At 45.3% G+C, this 25,655-nt stretch overlaps 3 protein-coding genes across 6 annotated transcripts in view; 1 reads left to right on the top strand and 2 right to left on the bottom strand.

Moving 5' to 3' along the window:
• The window catches only part of USP20 (ubiquitin specific peptidase 20), a 122,515-nt gene extending 108,703 nt beyond the window's left edge, over window positions 1-13,812 (bottom strand). For both annotated transcript variants that reach the window (XM_075578643.1, XM_075578644.1), the window contains exons 1-2: window positions 13,729-13,812; window positions 1,716-1,876 (exon numbers count right to left, since the gene is read on the bottom strand). The gene's annotated coding sequence lies outside the window, so the exon portion shown is untranslated. The remainder of the gene's footprint in view (window positions 1-1,715; window positions 1,877-13,728) is intronic.
• PTGES (prostaglandin E synthase) lies at window positions 3,335-18,913 on the top strand. Its single transcript, XM_075578690.1, has 3 exons — window positions 3,335-3,591; window positions 10,193-10,275; window positions 17,007-18,913. The coding sequence occupies exons 1-3, from the start codon at window positions 3,487-3,489 to the stop codon at window positions 17,254-17,256; spliced, it is 438 nt and encodes a 145-aa protein (XP_075434805.1). The 5' UTR covers window positions 3,335-3,486; the 3' UTR covers window positions 17,257-18,913.
• PRRX2 (paired related homeobox 2) overlaps window positions 17,486-25,655 on the bottom strand; it is a 29,528-nt gene continuing 21,358 nt past the window's right edge. For 2 of the 3 annotated variants that reach the window (XM_075578685.1, XM_075578686.1), the window contains exon 5: window positions 17,486-24,905. In XM_075578685.1, coding sequence (XP_075434800.1) covers window positions 24,758-24,905 — 148 coding nt within the window. In that variant the 3' untranslated portion in view covers window positions 17,486-24,757. The remainder of the gene's footprint in view (window positions 24,906-25,655) is intronic. The other variant, XR_012789571.1, reaches the window with a different exon arrangement.

Here is a 25,655-nt window from a genome sequence, read left to right as displayed (position 1 = left end):
AGTAGATGTTTGACAGGTACAGTTGGAGGGTATGTCATGTGTGCAAGGGCACTGGTCCCCTTGGGACATGAGCTATATTGTACCCTCTGCACTATTGCCCCCTCAACATGAGGATGGGGGAGAAAGAGACTGAGAATCCCAAATAACAGACCTCTGCAAGCAGGGCTCTGGGACAGGCTGACCGGGACCAGCACTACTTGTTACAAAGAACCATCAGGTTCCTCTAAACCAGGGGTGGCCAACTCCAGTCCTCAAGGGCCACCAACAGGTCAGGTTTTCAGGATATTCCTGCTTCAGCACAGTCATTATGATTGAGACAGCTGTGCTGAAGCAGGGATATCCTGAAAACCTGACCTGTTGGTAGCCCTTGAGGTAGGCTTTGGCCACCCCTGCTCTAGTCCACAGTGGTTCCCAATTCTAGTCCTCCACTAACAGTCCAGGTTTTAAGGATATCCTCTCATTAGCACAGGAGGCCCAATCACTTTGGCTGAAGCACCTGTGCTCACGCAGGGGGCAGAGGTAAAACCTCCCCTGTTAGTGATCCTTGAGGACTGGAGTTGCGGATCTAGTATTTAAGACAGGAATGAATGGTAAAATGTCTCTAGCAGCACCGATATATATTTATACAATGCACACACGGAGGCCAGAATTACACATCTCACAGCTCAGCACCACGTGGGTAATTCAGTATACTCAATAATTGCCCCGATCGCCACCATTGCAGTTTCATTATAAACCCCCTCGTGTGTGTGTGTTTAATAGAGGAAGTGCTGACCATTATTATTATTTACTAGTACAGCTTATTTGAAAAAGCGCCAACATATTCCACAACGTGGTACACTGGGGGGTGCAGAGTGGTGTGTATTTCATAAACAGAATGGCATACAAATAAGAACAAACAGATACAAAAGGTCATGAGGTCCCTGCTCCTGAGATCTTACAATCTGGAGCAGGCGTGGCCAACTCCAGTCCTCAAGGGCCACCAACCTGTCATGGTTTTCAAGATATCCCTGCACATTCTGACTGAGCCACTGATTGAGCCACCTGTGCTGAAGCAGCGATATCCTTAATACCTGGCCTTTGGTGGCCCTTGAGGACTGGAAGTTGGCCTCCCCTGCCATAGTGAGATTATCCATAGAACCACATATCCCAGATCAGTGCTTTGCACGGAGAAATGATGAGAACCCCTTCTCTCACAGCTAAGCTCTCCGCATAGGTTTAGAGAGAAGAGCTGGGTACGAACCTAGGGTAATACACAGGGTTTTGTGACTCAGATCTCAGTGTGTTCTTTGTACTGGTGAAATGGGGATGAGGTGTGAGGGGGTGTGTGTGCGGCTCTGCCCCGTCCTCCCCTTCCTATTTACACTGCAGATTGTGTGGGCTTTATTCCCTCCGGATTGGAATATGTTTCTTGTGTCTGCGTGAGCAGGTCTCTGCCTGCCTGAGCTTCCGCTGCTGTCAGCTCTGCTCCCCATCATGTACGGTTGACTGAATGGTACGGGGCACTCTCCTCCTCCGTCTCACGCTGTCACAACAACCTCTACGCCATGCGAAGGCCACATGTGAAATGTCAGGGGAACTGAATAGAAGTGTCACTCACCTGTCATGGTCTGCTGAAGCCGGTGACTGCCTTTGACTTTACCCCCCAGGATGCCATGAAATTACGTCAAACTATAACTATGCAGGTGGTTCGACACTTCCAACATTTCACATACCTGGCTTCTGCTTCTCCTGCGGCAGCGCAAACATGTTCACGTCTCCCCCCTACTTCTTCACCGGATGTTTCATTGAGCAAAAGTGCAGGTTTGTCGCTGCAGAGATACGATGGTCCTTCCAAAAAGCACATCACAAAGCAAAGACGGGCGCCCCACGAGTCCTGGGAAGAAAGAAATAACTCAAAAACCTTTTTGGCAAATGTAATTATGTTACAGCTCTTATACTGTAGTGTGATGCTGTTGGCCCCTTGGCAGTGAAGGTGCTAAATATCTAGATGTTTATTTGGAATTTAAGCATATAGTCCGGGAGTGGGCAACTCCAGTCCTCAAGGGCTATCAACAGGTCAGGTTTTCAGGTTATCCCTGCTGCAGCACAGGTGGCTCATTCAGTGGCTGTCAAATACTGAGTCACTGATTAAGCTACCTGTGCTGAAGCAGGAATATCCTAAGAACCTGATCTTTTGGGGGGGGGTTCTTGAGGACTGCAGTTGCCCACCTCTGACATAGTCCCCTAAGTGGTGCTATTCTATATGACCATGCATCTGAGGCACATAGAGAGTACTCATCAACAAGCAGTCTCATTTTCAGCATGGATGACCTAATAATATTATATATTTTCTTAGATAGCACAGTGTCCACAGCACTCTACGGGCAATGAGCCCTTGCCCAGAGCGCTTACAATCTTATTTTGGTGCCTAAGCACAGGAAGAACGAGTGACTTGCCCAGGGTGACAAGGAGCCGACACCAGGATTTGCACCCGGGTTCACCTGCTTCAAAGGCAGAGACATTATCACGGAGATACTCCTCCCACCATCCTAGATTAAAACTCACAATATTGAATGGTATTAAAGGTAATTCTTTGTTGATGTTAATGTTCCCACTGTCAGCTCCCATAGCAGTGACTTATTTGCAGTGCCATGTTCAGTAGGTTAAATATAGCTACTTGATACGGTTTTAAAAGAAACCAGACAAGTTCAAGTATTTATACATACTCTTTTGTGATAAGACTGTTTGTAAACTGTTGTATAAGCAGGGATTGTTCATCCAGAGTCCTTCCCCTTTTCATGTTTTATGGATAACGATGACAGCATAATTAGTTTAAAAAGATCAAGAGGAAAGAATAATAATTGACCACATAACATCCACATTTTAAAAAGACCTGAAGAAAGTAGAAACAAGCTAATTTTGGGGGGCAAGAAGCACAGAAGTGAAACAAATGTCCTTTAGGAGGTACTGAACCTTTGTAAGGACAAGTATTACATTGACAAGTTGCTTTGTGGGACTGCCCCTTTTGGGACCCCAGAGACCGACAATGCACTGGACTCTACTCAATATCATGTGCAAAGTCACCGTGTGTATATTGTGACAAGGTGACGTGTCAGCGTGTCAGATGTGGTCGTTATCGTGTAATGGTGTCAGATCCCCATCTCTATGGTCCTTGGGTCTTTGGAAACCTGACAAATTCGGTTAAGTTTATTAACATCTTTGGAGGAGTCAGCAACGCGTTGCTGAGCCCTCTCCAGCCCCAAAGGAGTTACATAATGGGTAAATCTTCTGTTTTGTGTGCATCACTTATTTGTGCCTCCTACAGCCACACAGAGGGAGTTTCGAACCTAAACCTTCCTTCTTTACAATTTTAATGCCTTGGTCAACAAACAACTCCTCCTATTTCCTCTCTCTCCCTCCCTCTCTCTCTCTCTCTCTCTGTATCACTGCCTAAGTTTTCTTTCAAGGCAGAGCCTTGACTAGCACCTCATCCTAACAAACAAGATGGAAAATGAAGTCTTTGCCTCCTTCATTTTTTACAGTACCCTGCTCATCGTAAAGATGTACCTCCTGGCTATAATGACAGGACAGATCCGGCTTCGCAAGAAGGTAAGTCACGTTCCCTTTGTTTTCTCAAAAGTTTATCCTCTTTTGACAAGCACTTGTAAGGCAGAGAGGTGAAAACTGCTTCAACAGAAGGAGCTAAGCCCTGTCTCTAAAGTTTACAACACTTCCAAATCTCCAAACGCTTGCTCAACAACCTGAAGTTTATGTTTCAAGTTCACACAGTTTATACGTTTCAAAACTTTCCAGGCACCAGAGGCAGGAACTGAGTAATGCGAAGAAATCGTGGAAAGGGAAACGGGAGAGAGAGGGAGAGAGAGAGGGATAGAGAAAGAGAGAGAGAAAGAGGGAGAGAGAGGGAGGGATATAGAGAGAGGGTGAGAGACAGGGAGAGAGAAGGATAGAGAGTGAGGGGTAGGGAGAGAGTGATAGAGAGGGGGAGACAGAGGGAGAGACAGACGAAGAGAGAGAGAGAGACAGAGAGAGAGAGACAGAGAGAGAGAGAGAAGACTGGGCTGAAGTATTCAGGGCTGAAAGAGGGAGATGGAAGGGATAGCTCAGCGGATGATACACTTGAGACTAGAAGGATTGGTCCTTTGCGATTAGTTATATACGCACATTATGTATATACAGGAACGATTCTCAATTATAGTTGCTATGTACGGTATGTATTCGCAGAAGGGGGTGCCTAATTTTATATTAATATACATAGACAGACATATAGACAGACTTGGGGGTCATGTGTACCTACATAGCAGGGTCTTATTGGACCATACTGGAAGTATGACAGGTCTTGCAAATCTTTAATCCCGTCACCGCCAGACGGGGACGGTAACACACTGCGAAAGGGCAGGGCACGGGGGTCTGCGCACTACATAGCCACGCGTTCCGGGCTCACCTGGCAGCAAAGGGTTTAGAAACCTGGTTCACCCGCTTCAAGGGCAGTGGCATTATCACGGAAGAACAGAGACAATTACAATATTGTACACTTGCCACTGTGCTGTGTTAACCCTTGTGTGCCAGAGGAACCTGCAACACCTTACTATACTTGAAGCGGCGGCCTATAATGCAGGTATGGATACGAGTACTCAAACGCCACTGTTTGGGTGCTGTTACTTATCAGGGTGCTATTGGGGTGCAGTTAGAGTGCTGTCAGAACTGATGGCCTCTTGCTCAGGGAGCCGTAAACCGTAAATTCTTTTAATATGTCACCTGTTTTTAGGGGGTTTGGTGCCTCTCTGAGAATCTTTGATCTGCTAATCGTCTTGTATGAAGAGCTAATCCCCCTCTCCACCGCCGCCCACGGTTTGCATCCCTCTGTGAAAGGTCAGATTACATCTCCCAACCCTGCTGTATACAAAACCTGCCGTATACACAACATGCAAACAAAGAGCAGGTCACTGAGGTGTGCAGAGATGGGGAGGGGTATGTCCTGCCCTGTCTGACCCCCGCAGTACACTTGAAGAAAAAATCCCATTAATCGACACTACCATGCTTGGAAATGAATTGCTGGCCCTTCTGGCAGCATGGGGGTTAATGCCAGACATGCTCAAACTGTGTTTTCATCTGTAACATCTTATAAAACATAAGCGCCATAACCTATTATGTACTTCCGTTCTGCAATCCCAGAGGTTTTATTGGCTGTTTTCCTACGTTTCAGTCGACTTAAAAGAAAAAATATATATTTTTAAAGAAAGCAGAGACCCTAAAGATGGCCATCGTCACAAGATAGACCGGATGAGTTCCTTGGGGATGGGAGCAGTTGCAGGAAAACAGAGTGGTGCAGCTTTGAATCCATATTTAAAAAGTCCTTTTCACTCTACTGAAGCTACTAGATCAGGAGTGGCCAACTCCAGTACTCAAAGGCCACGAACAGGTCAGGTTTCCAGGATATCCCTGATTCAGCACAGGTGGCTCGATTAGTGGCTCAGATTGAGCCACTTGTGCTGAAGCAGGGATATCCATAAAACCTGACCTGTTTGTGGCCCTTGAGGACTGGAGTTGTCCACTCCCGTACTAGATATTTAGGTTTGCTAAGGTTCGCAGACGTCCACATTCTCAAGCACCTACTAAAATTCCCACATCATCCTGTTCACACACTACAGGCAGATAACACGCATGAGGCTGAGGCATACATCACACTTGTCTATTAAAAAGAAATGTCTTAACCTGTGCAGTGGTGCATCAGGTTATGAATCCATTGCAGACACTAGCACATAGCTTACTTTTGATACTGGTTAAGTCCTTTGGGGCCAGAGCCACAACGCCTTACTGAGAAAATGTCAACGGGTAAGGAGGTGATGGAGAAAAGTAGGGGCAAATAAAGTATGGCGTGGAGGCACAGGGGGGAGGGAGAGGAAGAGAAAGGGGAGTGGGGCGCGAGAGAGGGAGAAAGAATGGCATGGAGGTACAGAGAGAGGAAGAGAAAAGGAGGAGATAGAGAATGGCATAGAGAAAGAGGGAGGGAGGGAGAGAGAGATAGAGAGAGAGTATAAAGGCACGGAGGTACAGGGAGAGGAAGAGAAAAGGAGGAGATAGAGAATGGCATAGAGAAAGAGGGAGGGAGGAGGACTGGGAGGAAATCTATGAAAGAATAGCTAGAGCTTCCAGGTGCTCAGCGGTCAGAGAAACAAATTTAAAAATTCTTCCTAGATGGTACTATACGCCCGTACGCCTCCATTCCTTCTTCCCATTAACTTCCCCTATGTGCTGGCGCAACTGCGGACAACTGGGCACGTTTAAACATATCTGGTGGTCATGCCCTAAGATCATTCTTTACTGGGGAAGAATTAGAAGACTAATAAAGGGGGTACTAGGTTTAGACCTGACATGGGATATGGAAACTGTACTTCCATTAAAACCTACAGAAGGCCTTGAAAGGAAGGCAGACTATTTGCTAATACAAATTCTGTCGGCAGCTAAAGCAATGATAGCAAAACTCTGGAAACAGAATGACTCCCCACCAACCACAACAGTAATGAATAAAATGAACCTTGTTATGACCATGGAGAGACTCGCCAGTTTAATTCATGATAGATTTAATAGTTTTCTGACAACCTGGGACCCCTGGGCGATATCCATATGGCAAAATCCAAATTTGACTTAGATGGCGAACCCAGATAGGATTGCAAATTAAACTGTCTGTATTTCTAATATATTATATATAAGATGTTTTTTATTTTATTATATATATATATATATATATATATATATATATATATATATGTTTGTAAGATCCCTGTGTGGAGACCATTGTGGATGCCTCCCCCTATAGCTCCCCACCCACACCTTTTATTTTCTGTATCCCTTTTCACCCCACCATTCCCCCCTTTCTTTCAAATTTCAAAAAATAATAAAACACAAGTTGAAAAAAAAAAAAGAGGGAGGGAGGGAGAGAGAGACAGAGAGTATAAAGGCACGGAGGTACATGGAGAGGAAGAGAAAAGGAGGAGATAGAGAATGGGATAGAGAATGGGAGATAGAGAATGGGAGAGAGACACAGAGAGAGAGAGAGAGAAAGAGAGAGAGAGCACAGAGAGAGGAGAGAGAGAGAGAGAGAGAGAGAGAGAGAGAGAGAGAGAGAGAGAGTAAAGGCATGGAGGTACAGGGAGAGGAAGAGAAAAAGGAGGAGATAGAGAATGGCATAGATTAGGAGAGAGACAGAGAGAGAGAAAGAGAGACAGAGAGTGTAAAGGCATGGAGGTAAAGGGAGAGGAAGAGAAAAGGAGAGGAGGGGAGAAAGAAGAGAGGGAGAGAGAAACAAAGATATTAAGACAGAAAGTTATAATTGACTATTGATACAGAGTTGTGCAAACAGGACTGTTTGGTAGCTTCATACACTGCGTGCCCCTTTGCGCTCCCACACTACAGCTACGCTGATATGTTTTTCCTCATGTCCTGGGGAAGTTGCAGAATAGAATATATATTTCATGCCGTCCGGTTTGCTTCAATGTCCCAACGTGGCGGTGCTAGTTTACCCCTTCCTGCATGTGAACACATCCACAGGCAGGATTCTATGGTTGATACCTCTCTCTCCGGGGAAACATCTGAAGCCAATTTACTGCACTGAGATTCAGGGATAAAAGCAAAGACTGGAGAATTCAGAACAGAAGGGAATTCTTCCTCTAAGTGAATTAAAAAGAAAAGTGTCACAGAACTTGGATGCAAGATGGTATAATGTTGATACACAATGAGACATCATTGGTACCATATATAATAAAATAAATGTTTGTTTAAATAAATTAAGGAAGAGAAAGGCACTTAGATTGTTGAAGTCAGAAGGGACAGAGGAATCATATTAGAATTATAAAGAATGGAACAAAAGTTGTAAAATGGAAAAAAAAAAGGATTACAATGATCAAGATCAACTCAAAAAAGTTATTCAAGTTTATTAACAACAAAAAGATTAGAAAAGAGATGGCAAATTAGTGGGGATAAGGAGAAGGCAGAGGAATGACACAAATTATTTGGTTCTCTTATACCAAGGAGGAGAGGAAGCTACAACCTCTCCGTTAACATTCGCTTTAACACAGGAAAAAGTGCATAGGCGGTTTGCTAACATGAAGGTAAACAAAGCACCTGGTCCTGATGGGAAACACTAAAGTGTTCTGAAGGAGATAAGCTCAGTAATAGCCAAACCATTATATTTAATATTCAAGGACTCGATTACCACAGGCTCAGTACCACAAGATTGGCGTAAAGCAGATGTGGTGCCTATATTTCAAAAAGGGAGCTAGACCACAACCAGGGAATTACAGACCTGTAAGCCCGAGATCAATAGTAGGGAAGCTACCTGAAGGTTTGTAAAGGGATAATACTCAGGAATACCTTATTGATAACAAAATTATTAGCAATATTTAGCATTACTTTATGAGGAATAGGCCATGCCAAACTAACCTTAATAGTTTCTTTGAGGAGGTAAGTAGGAACCTTTTTAGGTTGGGATGAAGTTGTAAGTGGATTACCTTAAGGTTCGGTACTGGGGCCACTACATTTTAACTTGTTTATTAATGACCTTGAGGTTGGCATAGAGAGCAAAGTCTCCATCTTTGCTAATGACTAACACAAAATTATGTAACATATTAAAATCAGAGCAGGATGTAATTTCTCAACAGAAGGACTTGTATAAACTGGAAGTTTGAGCTGGTAAATGGCAGATGAGGTTTGATACAAATAAATGTAAGGTTGTGCATTTGGAAGGGTAGAATAAATATGCTACAAACAAACTAAATGTAACAAAATTAGGCCAATCCTTGATGGTGGATTTTAGTAATGCTTGTAGACAGCAGGCTTAGCAATAGTGCTCAATGTCAGGCAGTAGCTGTAAGGCTAATAAGATATCATGCATACAGGTTTATATAGATAGAAGGGAAGATAGCATCATGTTGCCACTGTCTAAATCCTTAGTAAGACCACACCTTGAATATGGAGTACAGTATTAGGCGCCACTCCATAAAAAAAACCATTATGGAACTAGAGAATGTGCCAGAGACGAGCCACCAAATAATAATGGGGATGGAACATGTTACATATGAGGAAAGGCTAGCTAGATTAAGTTTGTTTACAATTAAAAAGAGTTGCCTAGGAAGGGATATGATAACTATTTACAAATATATTTACGGTCAATACAAGAAACCTTTAAGGGAACTTTTCATCCCAAGGGCAGTACATGCGACACGGGGTCATCTCTTGAGATTGGAGGAAAGGAGATTTCCCCAGCAGCAAAGGATATTTACAGTAAAGGCAGTTAAATGTGAAATTTACCACCTGTAGAGACTGTGATGGCAGATACAATAAATATATTTAAGAAAAGGTTAGACATCTTTTTAGAAAGGAAAGCTATACAGGGATATACCAAATAGGAACCTATTGTTTTCCTTTATAGGACATAATTGGATACTGGGTGTTATGTTTGCCTTCCTCTCAATCAATATAAATATAGGATGAGTATCTAGCTCAGTGTTTTTCAACTAGGGTTACTAGGAACCCTTTGGTTCTCCAGGCATCCCCAAGGGTTCCCTGCGATTTCCTCGTCATTAGAACATTGTATCAAATACAGAAGAATTTACAATGCATCGGATCACAGAGTTGCTATTAGCGATGGTTGGGGATTCCTCGGAATTTCACTTAGGGTTCCTTAACCAAATTAAGGTTGTAAACCACTGATCTAGGTTGACTAAATTTAACATGATTAGAATTTGATAGAAATATGTATTTTTTTCAACCTCATTTACGATGTAGCTATTTTACTGGCTTAAAACAGTGAATACACACACAGGTTAGCAGATAAAATAGTGGTACTGTGTGACACTCCTTTCCCGGACACCTCCTCCACTGGAATATTTTGGAGCCCTTGGCAGTTGTTTGAAGCAAATTATTTATTGCTGACGTGTGTTGGAGAATGGGTGAGCTACATCAATGTGAGTCCTGATAGCTAAGGGAGGGACAGGTACAGAATCATAGGGATACCCACAGGGGGGTTATAAGAACACTGGGGTAATAAATATGAGAGTGGCACACCCTGGAGGGGGGACTTCCCTTACCATAGGTCACTGTATTTAACACATCTATGTAGTGATGGAGCATGGTGAGGGTGGTGGTGTTATCATATGTAATGTGTTTTATCTCTACTTTCTCTTCCTTGTAGGCCTTTGCCAATCCTGAGGATGCCATCCGACATGGAGGGGTAGATTTCTACAGAGAAGATCCTGATGTAGAGCGATATAGGAGGTATGTGCCCTCCCTAACTAACAAGCTGTAAATCCATCAGTTCAGTACCTTCAATCTCTCAAAAACCATGAAATCAGGCAATTTTCGTACCTCCCATGGTCAAATAATGGTCAATAATAATCATAATAATTAATTTCTTACTAGCACAGTGGATGCAGTGTTGTACATATAGTTTAGGATTCATGGTGCATTTCTGCCCTGTAGAGCTTACAATCTAATTTTTGGAGATAGAGTGACTTGCCCAAGATCACAAGAAGGGGTGACACTGGGATAAAAGCTTCAAAGGCAGCGATGTCACCCTTCTTTCCATTCTTGATCCAATGAGATCTTCATCCAATCAGATTGCACCCTCCACTCCATCCATGAAATCACACCCTCCCAGTACTGAAATCCATTAGGTTCTAGTATTTCCTTATTCAGTGAAACTCAATAAACCATCATGCCTGGAAAGAATTCTTTTCTGGCAGAACTTAATGTTAATGTGTAGTATTGCCAACACCCACATGTGATCATGAAGCAATCCTCGGAGAATTGTTGACTTTCCACGAGCACTAATGTAATCTAATATTTTACTTCTTTAGATAGATTTTCACACACTTGAATTAACAATCTGGGTTGGCCTGATACATCTCAGTAGTACTAAAGAAACATTCATTGTCTGGCGTACTCTATCTCACTGTAAATGTTCTGGGTTTGGCCTGGCCCCTTTCAGTAGTATTAGAGTAATACTCTGGTCTTAGCCTGGTCCTTCTCAATAGTATTAAATTAACACTCTAAATTTGGCCTGCTCTATCTTGGTCCTATTAGCGTAGTGCTCTGGACTTTGGTTTGGTCCCTCACAATAGTATTAGAGGAACGCTCTGGGTTTGGCCGGTCCTACTCAGTAGTATTAGAGTAACACTCTGGGTTTGGCTCGCTGCTTAGACTGACTCAGGGAAGAGAAATTTTGCATTAAGCTGAAGAGGAAACCAAGCTAATCAGTGAGATTTTCGGCAAGCCGTATAAGGGCGTCTGAATAAGGATGAATTCCAGATGCTCTCGCGGATTTGAAGCCATTAGCTGGCGTCTCTGTTATGTTTCTCCCATGTTTGGCTGCTTGCCCCATCAGAGAAAGCTGTTTCCCTTCAGCTGCGGATATAAAGGGGCCGTGCCGAGATTTACCACTTTTCTTTACCACAGATTTATCTGTTTACCCAGATAATAAGAAACAGGCCTCTGGAGTAAACAGGAAGGTTTTATCCCCGTGCCTTTCACACCTACAGAAAACAGGAGTGGCAGAGAACATTCGGTGAGAACAGTGATGGATTTTGGCAGAAGGAAATTACATAAGAGTTTAGGGACAAAAATTTAACTTTGGGTAAAATTTACAGGAATTAGGCCCGGATTCACAGAGGTCTGTTATTGATTTAAAGAGGCATGCACTTAAGTTAACACCTCTTTAACTGTGAATATGTATCTTCAAAGCTCACTAACGCAGTGCCAAGTGCTGTTACCTGCGGAAAACGGCATTGCGTTAACGAGAGCGGGCGTTAGTGCTCATGATATGCGAAAGAGGCGTTCCCGCTAACCACGCAGATCCACAGAGCTCCGTCATTGTTAACGCAGGGATTTAATGAGACGTTGCAGAACCTGAAACATAATCTCTCCCTCTCCGGCAAAACCCATATTCCAGGGTCCGGATGGGAGTAACGCCCCCTTTATATGACAAGCGTAACGCCATATTATGTGAAGCTAACGCTGGGCAGTGCTATCTTAACATGGCGTTAAGCCTATGCTAATGAAATCGGTAATGGTGGTGGTATTTGCATATAATTAGCTTTGTGGGAATGCGCTACCCTCAGGGAAAATAACATCCATCAATGATTTGGATAATCTCTCGTTATTAGCACTTGGTTAGCAGACCTCCATGGATCTGGGTATTATGATGGTTCAACGGTTGGGGTTTCCATTAACAGCTCATGGGGCGACAGTGGATAAGAGAAAGACTCCCTCAACATTTACTAAAAAAGGCAGCTTTTTCTGCTTTCTTTCTTAAATAAACCCTCTCTCACCCCCCTCCCCCCCACCCCCCCAGCCAATGCAAATCAGTGGGAGAGGAAGTACAGCAGTCTCCCTCCTTTTCCTACAAACTCTCCTGCTCCACTGAGCCGGGTTCGCATTTGATACTTTCGCTGCAAGATAAACGTTACACTGCGCAGCAGTGATAAGGCTCCGATCGCTAGAAAACCGGAAGAGTTATGAAGTTAAAAAGACATTGGTGTATATATCATGGGCACAAGTGTCCTTGACCCGAGTGACACTGACCCCAGAAGTAGTGGGACACATCTCTGCACACGTTACCACACAATCAGATTTGGGCTACTTTGCCTCCTCGTGTCTCTCTGTCTGCCCATGATATATTTCTCTCCCTCTCCCCCTCGTGTCTCTCTCCTCTCGCCAGCATGTCTCTCTCCTCTCCCCCCGTATGTCTCTCTCCTCTCCCCTCCATGTCTCTCTCCTCTCCCCCTCGTGTCTCTCTCCTCTCGCCAGCATGTCTCTCTCCTCTCCCCCGTATGTCTCTCTCTCCCCCGTATGTCTCTCTCCTCTCCCCCTCGTGTCTCTCTCCTCTCCCCCGTATGTCTCTCTCCTCTCGCCAGCATGTCTCTCTCCTCTCCCCCTCGTGTCTCTCTCCTCTCGCCAGCATGTCTCTCTCCTCTCCCCTCCATGTCTCTCTCCTCTCCCCCTCGTGTCTCTCTCCTCTCACCAGCATGTCTCTCTCTTCTCCCCCTCGTGTCTCTCTCCTCTCCCCCTCGTGTCTCTCTCCTCTCCCCTTCATGTCTCTCTCCTCTCGCCAGCATGTCTTTCTCCTCTCCCCCGTATATCTCTCTCCTCTCCCCCCGTATGTCTCTCTCCTCTCCCCCCACATGCCCCTCTCCTCTTTCCCCCTTGTCTCTCTCCTCTCTCCCCCCTCATTTCTCTCTTCTCTCCCCTCACGTCTCTCTTCCCTCCCCTCATGTCTCTCTTCTCTCCCCCCTCATGTCTCTACCTTCTTTCCCCTCATGTCTCTCTTCTCTCCCCTTCATGTCTCTCTTCCCTCCCCTCATGTCTCTTTTCTCTCCCCTCATGTCTCTCCCCCCCCCCCGCATGTCTCTCCTCTCCCCCGCATGTCTCTCTCTCCCCCCCCGCATGTCTCTCCTCTCCCCCGCATGTCTCTCCCCCTCCCTGCATGTCTCTCCTCTCCCCCGCATGTCTCTCTCCTCTCCCTCGCATGTCTCTCTCCACTTCCCCTCATGTCTCTTTCTCTCCCTCGTCTTCTCTCCCCCTCACGTCTCTCTCTTTTTCTTCTTATGCTTTATTTTCACTTCTTTCTTAGTTTCTCTCTCTTCCTTTCTATATTCCTTATTGCTTCTCATGTCTGTTTCTCCCTCTGATTTAACCCTTCCCAATCCCTCTGATTTAACCCTTCCCTCTCACCTTTCCTCTCACGCTGCAGCTTCAGTTCCGCGAGGCTCGACACGAGTCATCGCCCACTGACAATTCCCGCCCAATGACTGAGGCCCCGCCCACTGCACGAGACACCGCACACTGACAGTTCCCGCCCAATAACGAAGGCCCCGCCCACTGCACGAGACACCGCCCACTGGCAGTTCCCACCCAATGACAGTTCCCGCCCAATGACCGAGGTCCCGCCCACTGAGTAAGACTGCAGGCAGAGGCAGGGATTTCCGTCTCTGTGTTTCCTGTACTCAGGGCCCCTGCAGAGAATGGATAAGCAGTGAGAGGGGCCCCTGCAGAGAATGGATGTGCAGTGAGAGGGGCCCCTGCAGAGAATGGAAGTGCAGTGAGAGGGGCCCCTGCAGAGAATGGATGTGCAGTGAGAGGGGCCCCTGCAGAGAATGGATGTGCAGTGAGAGGGGCCCCTGCAGAGAATGGAAGTGCAGTGAGAGGGGCCCCTGCAGAGAATGGATGTGCAGTGAGAGGGGCCCCTGCAGAGAATGGATGTGGATGCAGTGAGAAGGGCCCCTGCAGAGAATGGATGTGCAGTGAGAGGGGCCCCTGCAGAGAATGGATGTGCAGTGAGAGGGGCCCCTGCAGAGAATGGATGTGGATGCAGTGAGAGGGGCCATTGCAGAGAATGGATGTGCAGTGAGAGGGGCCACTGCAGAGAGGCTGTGCAGTGAGAGGGGCCCCTGCAGAGAATGGATGTGCAGTGAGAGGGGCCCCTGCAGAGAATGGATGTGCAGTGAGAGGGGCCCCTGCAGAGAATGGATGTGCAGTGAGAGGGGCCCCTGCAGAGAATGGATGTACAGTGAGAGGGGCCCCTGCAGAGAATGGATGTGCAGTGAGAGGGGCCCCTGCAGAGAATGGATGTGCAGGCAGTGAGAGGGGCCCCTGCAGAGAATGGATGTGCAGTGAGAGGGGCCCCTGCAGAGAATGGATGTGCAGGCAGTGAGAGTGGCCCCTGCAGAGAATGAATGTGCAGTGAGAGGGGCCCCTGCAGAGAATGGATTTGCAGGCAGTGAGAGGGGCCACTGCAGAGAATGGATGTGCAGTGAGAGGGGCCACTGCAGAGAGGCTGTGCAGTGAGAGGGGCCCCTGCAGAGAATGGATGTGCAGTGAGAGGGGCCCCTGCAGAGAATGGATGTGGATGCAGTGAGAAGGGCCCCTGCAGAGAATGGATGTGCAGTGAGAGGGGCCCCTGCAGAGAATGGATGTGCAGGCAGTGAGAGGGGCCCCTGCAGAGAATGGATGTGCAGTGAGAGGGGCCCCTGCAGAGAATGGATGTGCAGGCAGTGAGAGGGGCCCCTGCAGAGAATGGATGTGCAGTGAGAGGGGCCCCTGCAGAGAATGGATGTGCAGGCAGTGAGAGGGGCCCCTGCAGAGAATGGATGTGCAGTGAGAAGGGCCCCTGCAGAGAATGGATGTGCAGGCAGTGAGAGGGGCCGCTGCAGAGAATGGATTTGCAGGCAGTGAGAGGGGCCCCTGCAGAGAATGGATTTGCAGGCAGTGAGAGGGGCCACTGCAGAGAATGGATGTGCAGTGAGAGGGGCCACTGCAGAGAGGCTGTGCAGTGAGAGGGGCCCCTGCAGAGAATGGAAGTGCAGTGAGAGGGGCCCCTGCAGAGAATGGATGTGCAGTGAGAGGGGCCCCAGCAGAGAATGGATGTGCAGTGAGAGGGGCCCCTGCAGAGAATGCATGTGCAGTGAGAGGGGCCCCTGCAGAGAATGGATACTTCCTGTATCTGTGATTGTCTGTCCTTACTTGAATGTCATTCAGTTTATGTAGTTGATGTCGCTCTGTACCCCCATTGTACCGCGTTACGGAAATTGTTGGCACCTGACAAATAAGTAGTATGTACAAAAGCCTCATGGGCTCTAAAGTCATTAAAGGGAACAACACATGGGGGCAAAGACAAAAAAAACTCAGGGTAACATAAAGAGAATAGTCAAGCACACCAAAAATATGGATCAATCAAAAAAGTATTATTTAATGACTAAAAGAGTCATAACCGCATCCAACGTTTCAGTGTAACAGGCACCTGATGATTGATCCATATTTTTGGTGTGCTTGACGAACCCCTTCATATTACAAATACACCATAATAATACATGTGTTACAGCAAATATTATCATGACCATGTAAATATGGCCGCCTGCGCCCATTTCTGTTGAACTGGGAGGGACTCATTGCTTTCCGCATCTCACTATTTATGGCCTGGGATATAGAATCAATAAAGAGGAAGATATTAGAATTGCAACACGCATTTATACAAATCTATAATCTGGCTTCTTCGTGGTTCTGCGGATCCTTCTCTCCGTCACCTCCTACTGGTAAGTACATGGGTAGCATCCCACAGACCCAACGTGCTATAATGCAACACGCAGGAGATTAAAGTGGCAATGCAAAAAGGGATACACAGAAAGTTCTTAATAATGATGATCATACCTACAAAGTCACCATGACAATGTAGCATGGACTATGACCCACTGCAAACACTCAGACTCTTTCCCTATAAAACCTGCACGTCCATGTAATCCTGTCTCTGTATGTACATTTCCCAACCCACCACTAAGCTTGTAATCTCTTTGGGTAAATGTATCCCGTGATTACTTTTATGTTTTATGCACCAATGTGAATTGTCCCTGTGTTAGGTCTTGTATAACAGGCATGGAAATAAAGAGATTACACAGTGCTGGTTCTAGGTCATGGATGGTCAACTGCAGTTCTCAGGGACCACCAATAGGTCAGATTTTCTGGATATCCCTGCCTCAGCACAGGTGGCTCAATCAGTGACTCAGTCTCCGACTGCACCACCTATGCTGAAGCAGGGATATTCTGAAAGCCTGACCTGTTTGGTAACCCTTGAGGACCGGAGTTCACCACCCCTGTTCTAGGCAGTACTTTGTTTTATATTCAGACCCAAGAGTACCACACTCTTTGTGTTTTGTAAATTTACAATCCCACTTTCTTTTTACAGAGAGAAGCAATTCTAGACTTCCTATCTTTCTGTTTTGTACGCATAAGAATTGTATACATCTTTCTAAAATAAGGTCCAAAAATGTTTCCAATTTGTGAACAGATTTTAATATTATTTTTATAACCAGGCACAGTATCACTCCTTGTTTTAAACAACCTCAACAGCTGGTGTTACTCCTGGTCCATACATTAAAAAGTAGGGGTAATCTACTCATTTCTACCTTCACACTTAAAACCACTACCACGTGATGAGATATCTTCTGTTTGTCCTGCAGAGCCCATCGTAACGACATGGAGAATATCTTCCCTTTCCTCTTCCTGGGTGCCATCTACTCCCTGCTGGATCCAAACCCTACACTTGCCAGGTTCCACTTCCGGATTTTCCTCCTGGGTCGCCTGATCCACACTGCAGCGTATGTACTGGCTTTGAAAGCCCCAACGCGTTCCGTGGCTTACAGCATCGCTCAGCTGCCCTGCTTCTCCATGGCTCTACAGATCCTTCTGTCTGTCGCCTCTTACCGGTAACCAGAAGCGCGGCAAGACCCAATGTCTTCTCTGACTGCCCTATAATATGCTAAAACGGAGACGAAACTTTCAGTTCCTCATAAAACCACATTTGACGTTCTCTATCAATATTTAGGGAGGGGATGGCTAGAGAGGGGCCAAATTTTTTGCAGATTTGGACCCCCTGGTTCCTTTGGTCCGTGTATTAGTCTCAAAAAGGCCAATCCACCATTTGTGATTTCCCCCCCCCCCCCCCCCAAATACAGAGGACAGAGGGAGACCTTCAGTTTGGTAGTGTCTCCAGTTCTGTATATATCCCCTCAAACAAATCGGGGTGACATACCTGTGCTGCAAAAGGAGAACACATCGGGTACCCGCGGGTGATGTATCAAGGCAACTTTGGAGCAAAATTGACCCGAATGGCGTTATTTTCGTCTTGTGTCTCTTTGCATCAATGTATTGGGCCCAGTTTTGCACCATGTGCTTCAATTTGCGATTTGCAGAGTGAATAGGAGGAGTTACACGATGAAACGAAAAAGTGAGACCGCGCTGATTGGGGTTCCCCTGCTTAATCTAAGGTCAGTCTGTCCCGCTGCTCCAACTCTCTCCCGTGATCCGCCGGGGCAAATTCAAACATTTAAAAACAAAAAAGGGAGCGCAGAGAGAAACCAAATCAATACAACTAATAACCACTTTATAAACGAAAAATAAAAAGATCAAAACTTACAACAGTATAAAATATTATAGGATAAAAGGCACAGTTCCCCACACCATGCCCACATCACTAGTAGTACCACCGTTTTTAATCCGTTTGTTCCTGGATTGTTCCAGAAGACGTACCCTGTCTATTTTGGATATGGAGTGACTTGCTGTTGTTTGTGAGTTGAACCATTGATGATTTTTATCATATATATATATATATAAAATATAATCTGTTCTGTACTATGATAAAATACTCGTAGCATTTAAAAAAATATATATATATATTTGTTTAATGTTTCTAATGTAGGAAGCATTTTCAAAGTGACAGCCCCTTCCCCTTCTCATAGGCTCTGGCTCTTGAGCCCCGCCCTCTCTCTAGCAGTGCACCAATTGTATCCAGTAACTGCCCAGTCACATAATATTGGTGGACTACATTGCCCACAATGCTGTGCAAGAACTGAATTAAATAACCCGAGCAAACGATCGATCACAGGAGAACGAATCGATCTGCAGCTTAGCTAATCACTTGTCAGTGTGCAGATTGTATTGATGCACATATGGAATGGGAAGGTTTTTTGTTTTGTTTTTAAACAGCAGCTTGAACTGCAGCTTTAATAGGACCTCCAGCTGCAATGTCATTGGAAACATAGTTGTATTTTTTTCATTACTAGCCAATTGGTTATTTTTTTTTTTTTTCAACCTCTTTGTTGCCGGACAGGCAATGTATTGGCAGCAAAATGGTTCAAACATATCGTGGTCATTAGTTCACCTTAGTCCCTTAACCCTTTACACAAGCGAGGCGATCTCCTGCGATGCCAACACTTGAAGACAAATGCGTTTTTAATCTAAAAACCTCTAACGTGGGAGTTCCCCCTCCCCCGATTGCCAATCCAAATGGACATTTCATGAAGTTTGTTGAAAATATTTGTACTTTGTTTTATACCATTGTATTTTATTAAAAGAAAAATATCAAATACCCATAAACTCCGGAGTCATTCATTTGTACAGGTTCAAAACCGGTGTTACAGAGATACTGTATAGGTCTTTTTTTTTAGGTGTGATCTCAGCGGCCCCGTGTGGACAATGCTGGAATAGCAGCTATCATACAGTATTTTTCCATGCATGCAACATGCATATTGTATGTATAGAGAGATCTTATAATGCATGTTATTACAAATACCATATGAATGTCTTCTCTTACAAATATATTCACATTCTGAGAACATGGTGCCACATCCCTAAAGCTCACCTTCTGTAGACTTGTAATTTCATATGATCACATTTCAGCCACGGGCTTGAATGGGAGTTTTCGGCTGATTGTGTTGTGATTGCAGCTTATCGAATTACCTCTAAGGCTCTGTACACAGGTTTGTCCCTAGCGATCAAGATCTGCATGTAAGCTTAGAGAATTCATATTGAATAGTCACATAGTACTGATATAATCCATGTAAAGGATAGGATCCACAATAGGCTTTAGCGCACCTTTAGTCCTAGTCATGTAAAGCAGGGATGCTCAACTCCAGTCCTCTAGCCCCCCCCCCTCCCTCCCAACAGGTCAGGTTTTCAGGATATCCCAGCTTCAGCACAAATGGCTCAATCAGTCCCTGCTTCAGCACAGGTGGCTCAGTCTTTGACTGTGGCTCTGATTGAATAAAACAAGAAACAAAGAAGTCCAGAGCAACATCCAATGTGACAAAAATACGCAGTGAAATACCTATATATCTCTTATATATTTTGTTTTTTATATGGAGTTACATGATGCACAGATTCTAAGGCGATGCAGCAAACTGCATCTTTTTTTTTTATCTTGTATTTACGTCACAAAAATCTGCCAGGTGTGAGGTGGCGGAAACTTTTCTAGGCAACAATTTGCGTGAAATATAAGAAACACTTTCATATGTTTGCCGCAAACCGAAAATAAAGCTATGCGTCAACACACTTCTATTTGCACTTTTGGTACGTTGATGCATCTCCTGTGTTTTGCTATCCAACTGGGTATTAAACTCATTTACAAACTCTTGCACCTGCCAGATCAGGGCCTCCGTGACTGTTACTAAGGGGCTTGCAGTTATATACCGATTAGTCTTCGGAAATCTGGCTTCTTGTTTCCTGACAAAATAAAGATGCAATTCCCCCTCATCGTTCTTTATTTTGGGGGATTTCTGAGAGCTTGCTGGGTATCCGTGTGTGTGTGCCTCTGATTGAGCCACCTGTGCTGAAGCTGGGATATACTGAAAACCTGACCTGTTGGAGGGGGGGGGGGGATTGGAGTTGAGCACCCCTGATATAAAGCTTGGCACCCTTTTGTGGATCTGGGCAAAAGACAGCAAGTATCAAAAGCCATTTATAACAGATACACATGTAGACAGATCTCATGGTGTTTATATTACGTACCCACCTCTGGACATTTTCCCATTGATACAGCTACAATAGTTGTCGGCACCAAGTTCTGGACTGGTTTCAGTTCTATTATCGCGTGTGGACAGCAGCCATGACAATCACGGCTTAGCACAAACCAGTATAACAGGTTGTATTGAGGAATTGGGTTTCAATCCAATAACTAATGACCCCCCCTCCTCCGATCCTACCCTTGCACTGCTGGTTAGCCCTGGGAGGAATAACTCTGAGCCTCTGGCAGTGTTGTTGGAGAAAAGAGAACAGCTCCTGCTCTGCTAAATGTTAGATAATATTAGTATAAGGGGTGCATACCGGGATATTTGTGGTGAATAAAATACATATTAGTGGAGATGACAACTCATCTCTTTTAGAAAAAGAAAAAAACATAGTTCTGATCAAGAGGCAGAGTGCACGCACTATAGGGATTACTTTTTTTCGTTTGACCCTCTGGCAGTGTTAACAGGCGAATTAACACGCACGTCTTGGGAAATTTCAAGCTTCGTTCCAAATGGCTTTTCTGGTACAAAAATTGGCATGCAGAAATCTTATTTTATATCGCACTTGTGTGCTCCTATATACTAAGCCAGGAGTGGTCAACTGCAGTCCTCAAGGGCCACCAACAGGTCAGGTTTTCAGCATATCCTTGCTTCAGCACAGGTGGCTCCATCAGTGGCTCAGTCGTTGACTGCAAATAGCAAATAGAAATATTATTGTGTCTCATCTGCATGTCTTATTTAGATAGGTCTGCAACCCCGCCTTTCACCATTATCGCCCAGCATACAGTGCTTTCACTGCTGCAAGGGATTCTGGGAAATGACATGAAAATGACCACACAGTGACACCTTTTGCTTCAAAACCATATGACATGGTCCCCTATAAGCATATGCCTGCTGCATAGCACAGCTTTAAATCACAGCCTGGGTTAAGATGCATAGCCAGTAAGCCTACCCACAGACAGCTGTTTCGCCCTATAGGGTCCCATCAGTGTGAGGCTGGTTATACTGGCTTTGCAATTTGAAGCTTGGGATAGGTTTCACCACACTTAGTTAAGGAATAGTGGGTAAAAAAAGTGACAACTGAGCCACTGCTTGAGCTACCTGTGCTGAAGCAGGGGTATCCCGACAACCTGATCCATTGGTGGCCTGGATTGAGAAACCCTACGCTATGCCATCGGGAGACTATTGGTGGCTTTGGTGGTCATATTGAGCCACTTTGTGTCCCTGATGGTCAGGGGTTTGCAGTTCAGCTGAAGGTGACCCTGAGGTTCACTGCATGTTGTATATTGATCTGTTCACCTTTAACCCCTGTGTGACCCTTTGCTCGGGCTGGATTTTTCATGGGAGTTCGGCGCTCTTGATGGTTTGTAGGGTTTGCCACCCGTCTCCGGGGGACTCGCTGCGACATTGCGGAGGATCGGGGCGCAGTCTAGACTATGGCTGAAGTATTTACTTTTCAATGGTTTCACAATAGCTGTTTTTAGCAACATGACACTTCATTCAAACAAACACAGAAATACCAGGGGGTTGTGTTACAAGCAAGAACCAAAAGAAAGTAAAAAAAGGCAATCCTCCAGAGTCATTAAAGTCAATGGTGGGTAGCGCCTATTTGGGCGCGTTACTGAGCGGATCACGCTTTGCTGACTCCGGGGCAATGTGTCTTGTGCAATCTGTTCCTGGCCCCTCTGGCAAGGAAGGGCTTTTGCAAGAAGGCTTTACTGAGGCTCATTCTGTCAAAGTTTAAAGGCGCAATTCCACATGGCGGACAGTTGATTTCTTCAGGGAATGGGGAAAGTGTTTGTCAACTACCGGTAAGTGTTTCTTTCCCTTTAATCCACCCCATGTCCTTATCAAAGAACCAATAAAGATAAGGGGAGATGGGGGAGGGGGGACACTGGCTGTACGAGCACTTCCCGATCACATAGTGACATCACACAGTGACATCACACAGTAGAAAGCAGCCAGAGGAAATTAAAACCCTCCCAAGTCTCACTTTCAAAAATGAACTAAAATGACTTGCAGGTGTCAGATTTGGGTAAAGAAAAAAGGTATCAATCACCCACAAGAGACCCCTTAAATATGTTACTGGAATTAGATGACTTTGGTCCTAGGAGGGATTGGTCCTTTACGACAAGCTGTGAGACTATCAAATGGATAGAAGTGCAGGTAAAAACGCACAAATAAAAGGGGTGGTAATAAAGTGCGAGCTCACTCTGATCACAGGGAAGTGGACTGTCAGCTCTGCGGGTCAGGGTCTTCCTTTGCGTTACGTTATTTACCAATTGGCTTATCCCCCCATTGTTTGTACTTTATTTACCTTGTACTGTCATTTAGTACAGCGCCGCGTACACTGTCAGCGCTATAGAAATAAAATGATACAATACAAGAGACGGGGATGAGACCTGAGCAGAACCCATCTGTTTAAATGCCCCAACCACAGGAGTGTTATTCTTATAGTGAACACTTGATGGCGCCACAGTTTTGACAATAACTGACAATGATTGAGCCACCTGTGCTGAAGCAGGGATATCCTGAAAACCTGACCTGTTGGTGGCCCTTGAGGACTGCACTTGGCCACCCCTGATCTTGGTGATAAGAAAGTGGGTATTGGAAGCTCAACATTAGGGTTCAGGATAAAACCAGCAGTTTTCCCCGGGTCCCCCCCTTTTTTTTTTTACATGTATAAGAAGTAAGGGGTCACCGGAGCGGAACCACTTACCCAGGAAGGTAAGTGCTGGTACAGAATGGAGGGTTAAATCCACCGTGTCACGCAGGCCAACAGGGTTTCTCATTGACCCACATGACGCGGGAAATGTAAACCTCCCTTCTGTCCCTGCAGCACCTTCCCGGTTACTATCTTTGGAATCATGGGGTCCCCAGCGCTGCAATTAACGTGGTTTCCGTTCTGGAGACCCCCCGATTCTTATACATGCCTTAAAGAGGTGGGCACTGCTCCTTTAAATAAAAAATATACAGAAATAAAAAGCTTGGATGGGTGCGTCCACACTCCCAACCAGTAATTCTCATGTTTATGAATGGGCTTGGTAGTTGGATATGCAGAGTTCCCCTGCTTGCCCCTAATGACTTGTATATCTACCTTTCCCAGGTCAATCTTTTACCGCACGCCGGCCCCTTTTCTTAGTCTCCTCGCCCCTTGGAATCTCTCCACACAACCAGATCACACGGTGATTGTGTTTATTGTTCTAACAAAGGCTTTGCGTTGTGTAAAACACAAGAGTTCTAGAGTCCTGGACAACGCCTGATTAGTTTACCATTGTGGTTCATTTTATGAGACCAGTGTGAAAATCCTTCATAGTCAATATGTCTGTGGTGCAGATGTTCTTGAATGAAACCACTGGGGGGAGGAAGATACAGCAGTATACCAGAAATGCAATGACAGTTTGGGATGAACAAAGCAATGGTGGGAGCTGTGATTTCTTGCATAGGAAGCCCTTAAGATACATTAAAGAGGCCCTGATTACAATAAATGCTGCCATCCAAATTCATAGGGGGAACCTAGGCCCTCAGCATCATGATAATGTCCCAACTAGAAGATGGTACCCATGTGACATACACGCCTCTCCCAATCTCCCCATCATCGTGCAGAGTTCAAACTGGAGATCTTAGGATGATGGACAGGGACATGCTGCTTATTATCTCCTCCCCGTACAGTGATTTTTTTCAAGCGTTTGACAGCTTGCACGGCAGAGACTGGGTTAACCCCGTCAGCGCTAGAAGGGCTTGCAACGCATTGCTCTATGGGCACTTAGAGATTCAAGAAGTATACAGCCAGCCACCCATTTACACCCATACCTGATCCGCATGGTGTGTCCATCCCAGACAAAGTCAGCCAATACAATATAAAAACACAACATATTTACAAAGTACAATACTTATCTACATATATACAGAGAGTACCTAAAGTCGCAGGAGACAAGGCAAGAGTATGAAGAATGTAGATTACAGATGCCGGGAGAAGGGAAGGACTGAGGGATTGGAGCTATGTGAATAAGACATACCGACGTTAAGGTCAGAGCAGGAAATCAGCAAAGAGTGGGTCAAATTATCAAAGCTTTGTAGGTTCCTCCATTGCTCAAGGAGGTCATTTCCACCAGCAAAGTAAACTTCTAACATCTGCCCTCTTTATAGATACCTTTTATGAAATACAACACATCAGGTGTTGGGTTACCGCATTGTAGCTGCATGCATAAGACCCCAATGTGACACTTCTACAGGAGTCCTAATGTCACAAGAATCACTGCATCTTCTGACAGTAACAGCAGCGTAGAAGTGATAAACGGTGTATATCCTAAACTTGGAGTATTGTCTCCTAACGCCCGCTGTTCGTGGGTGTATAGGTGGCGTGTCCTGCACACCCCTTGTCTGTGCCTGGCATTACTATAGTCTTCTGTCCATCCATCTGTGACTCAGTTCACAGTAGACACCTGACTCTGATGCAGGCTGAACTCCTTGGCCTTAAGGCGCAAGCTGGCAATGCTGTCCGCCATGTTTGCCCCCTGGGTGGGCGTTGTGGTGGGCACTGTGGTGGTTGGGATGTAGGGTGGCAAGTTGGCACTGTTGGAATGGAAGAAAGCTCACAGGTTTTAGTCACTGTTTAGAATGAAAGGCAAAACAGGATTACATGATCATTCATTCTGGGTCGTCCCCTATAATATGTTCTGTTTGACCCAATATCACAGCAGATGCTAATAATGCCAATTATTGACTATGGAGACATAGTATATGGCTCGGCTCCTCAAACCCACCTTAGCAAACTTGACACCCTCTACAACTCAATTTGTCGTTTTGTTCTCCAATGGAACTATAACACACATCACTGCGAAATGCTCAAAGAACTAGATTGGTCATCACTCGAGTCTAGGCGCAAAGTTCACCTTTCCTGTCTTGTCTTCAAATTCTTTCTGGGCAAGCTACCCGTCTATCTGAACAAGCGCCTCACCCCCTACCACATGCAGCACTTATCATCTGAGATCAGACTCCAAAAGTGTGTTCATGGTCCCAAGGCTCAACAAAGTATCCGGACGTTCCTCCTTCTCTTACCGTGCACCCCAAAACTGGAACAACCTACCAGAGACTCTCACATCCACCACCAGTTTAAGTTCTTTCAAATCTAAGGCTGTCTCACATTTTAATCTGGTCTGTAACTGTTACATACGCCTATAATATACATCTTCTCTAACTGTGCATGCAATGTCTTGTATATAATGTATACCCTGCATTTATGTAACTGTATTTGTAACCATGTATTATTTGTCTTAACTCTGTGCCCAGGATATACTTGGAAACGAGAGGTAACTCTCAATG

This window comes from Ascaphus truei, chromosome 21, assembly GCF_040206685.1.
Source record: "Ascaphus truei isolate aAscTru1 chromosome 21, aAscTru1.hap1, whole genome shotgun sequence".
NCBI lineage: Eukaryota > Metazoa > Chordata > Amphibia > Anura > Ascaphidae > Ascaphus > Ascaphus truei.
The sequence above is the reverse complement of the archived record's forward strand: the minus strand, read 5'-3'. Positions and strand labels throughout refer to the sequence as shown.

What these genes read in the sequence shown, in the direction of transcription:
- PTGES (XM_075578690.1), top strand. Translation starts at nt 3,487, where the DNA reads ATGGAAAATGAAGTCTTTGCCTCCTTCATTTTTTACAGTACCCTGCTC. An exon ending in AGATCCGGCTTCGCAAGAAG is followed by an intron (nt 3,592 to 10,192) that starts GTAAGTCACGTT and finishes TCTTCCTTGTAG; the next exon opens with GCCTTTGCCAATCCTGAGGA. An exon ending in GATGTAGAGCGATATAGGAG is followed by an intron (nt 10,276 to 17,006) that starts GTATGTGCCCTC and finishes TTTGTCCTGCAG; the next exon opens with AGCCCATCGTAACGACATGG.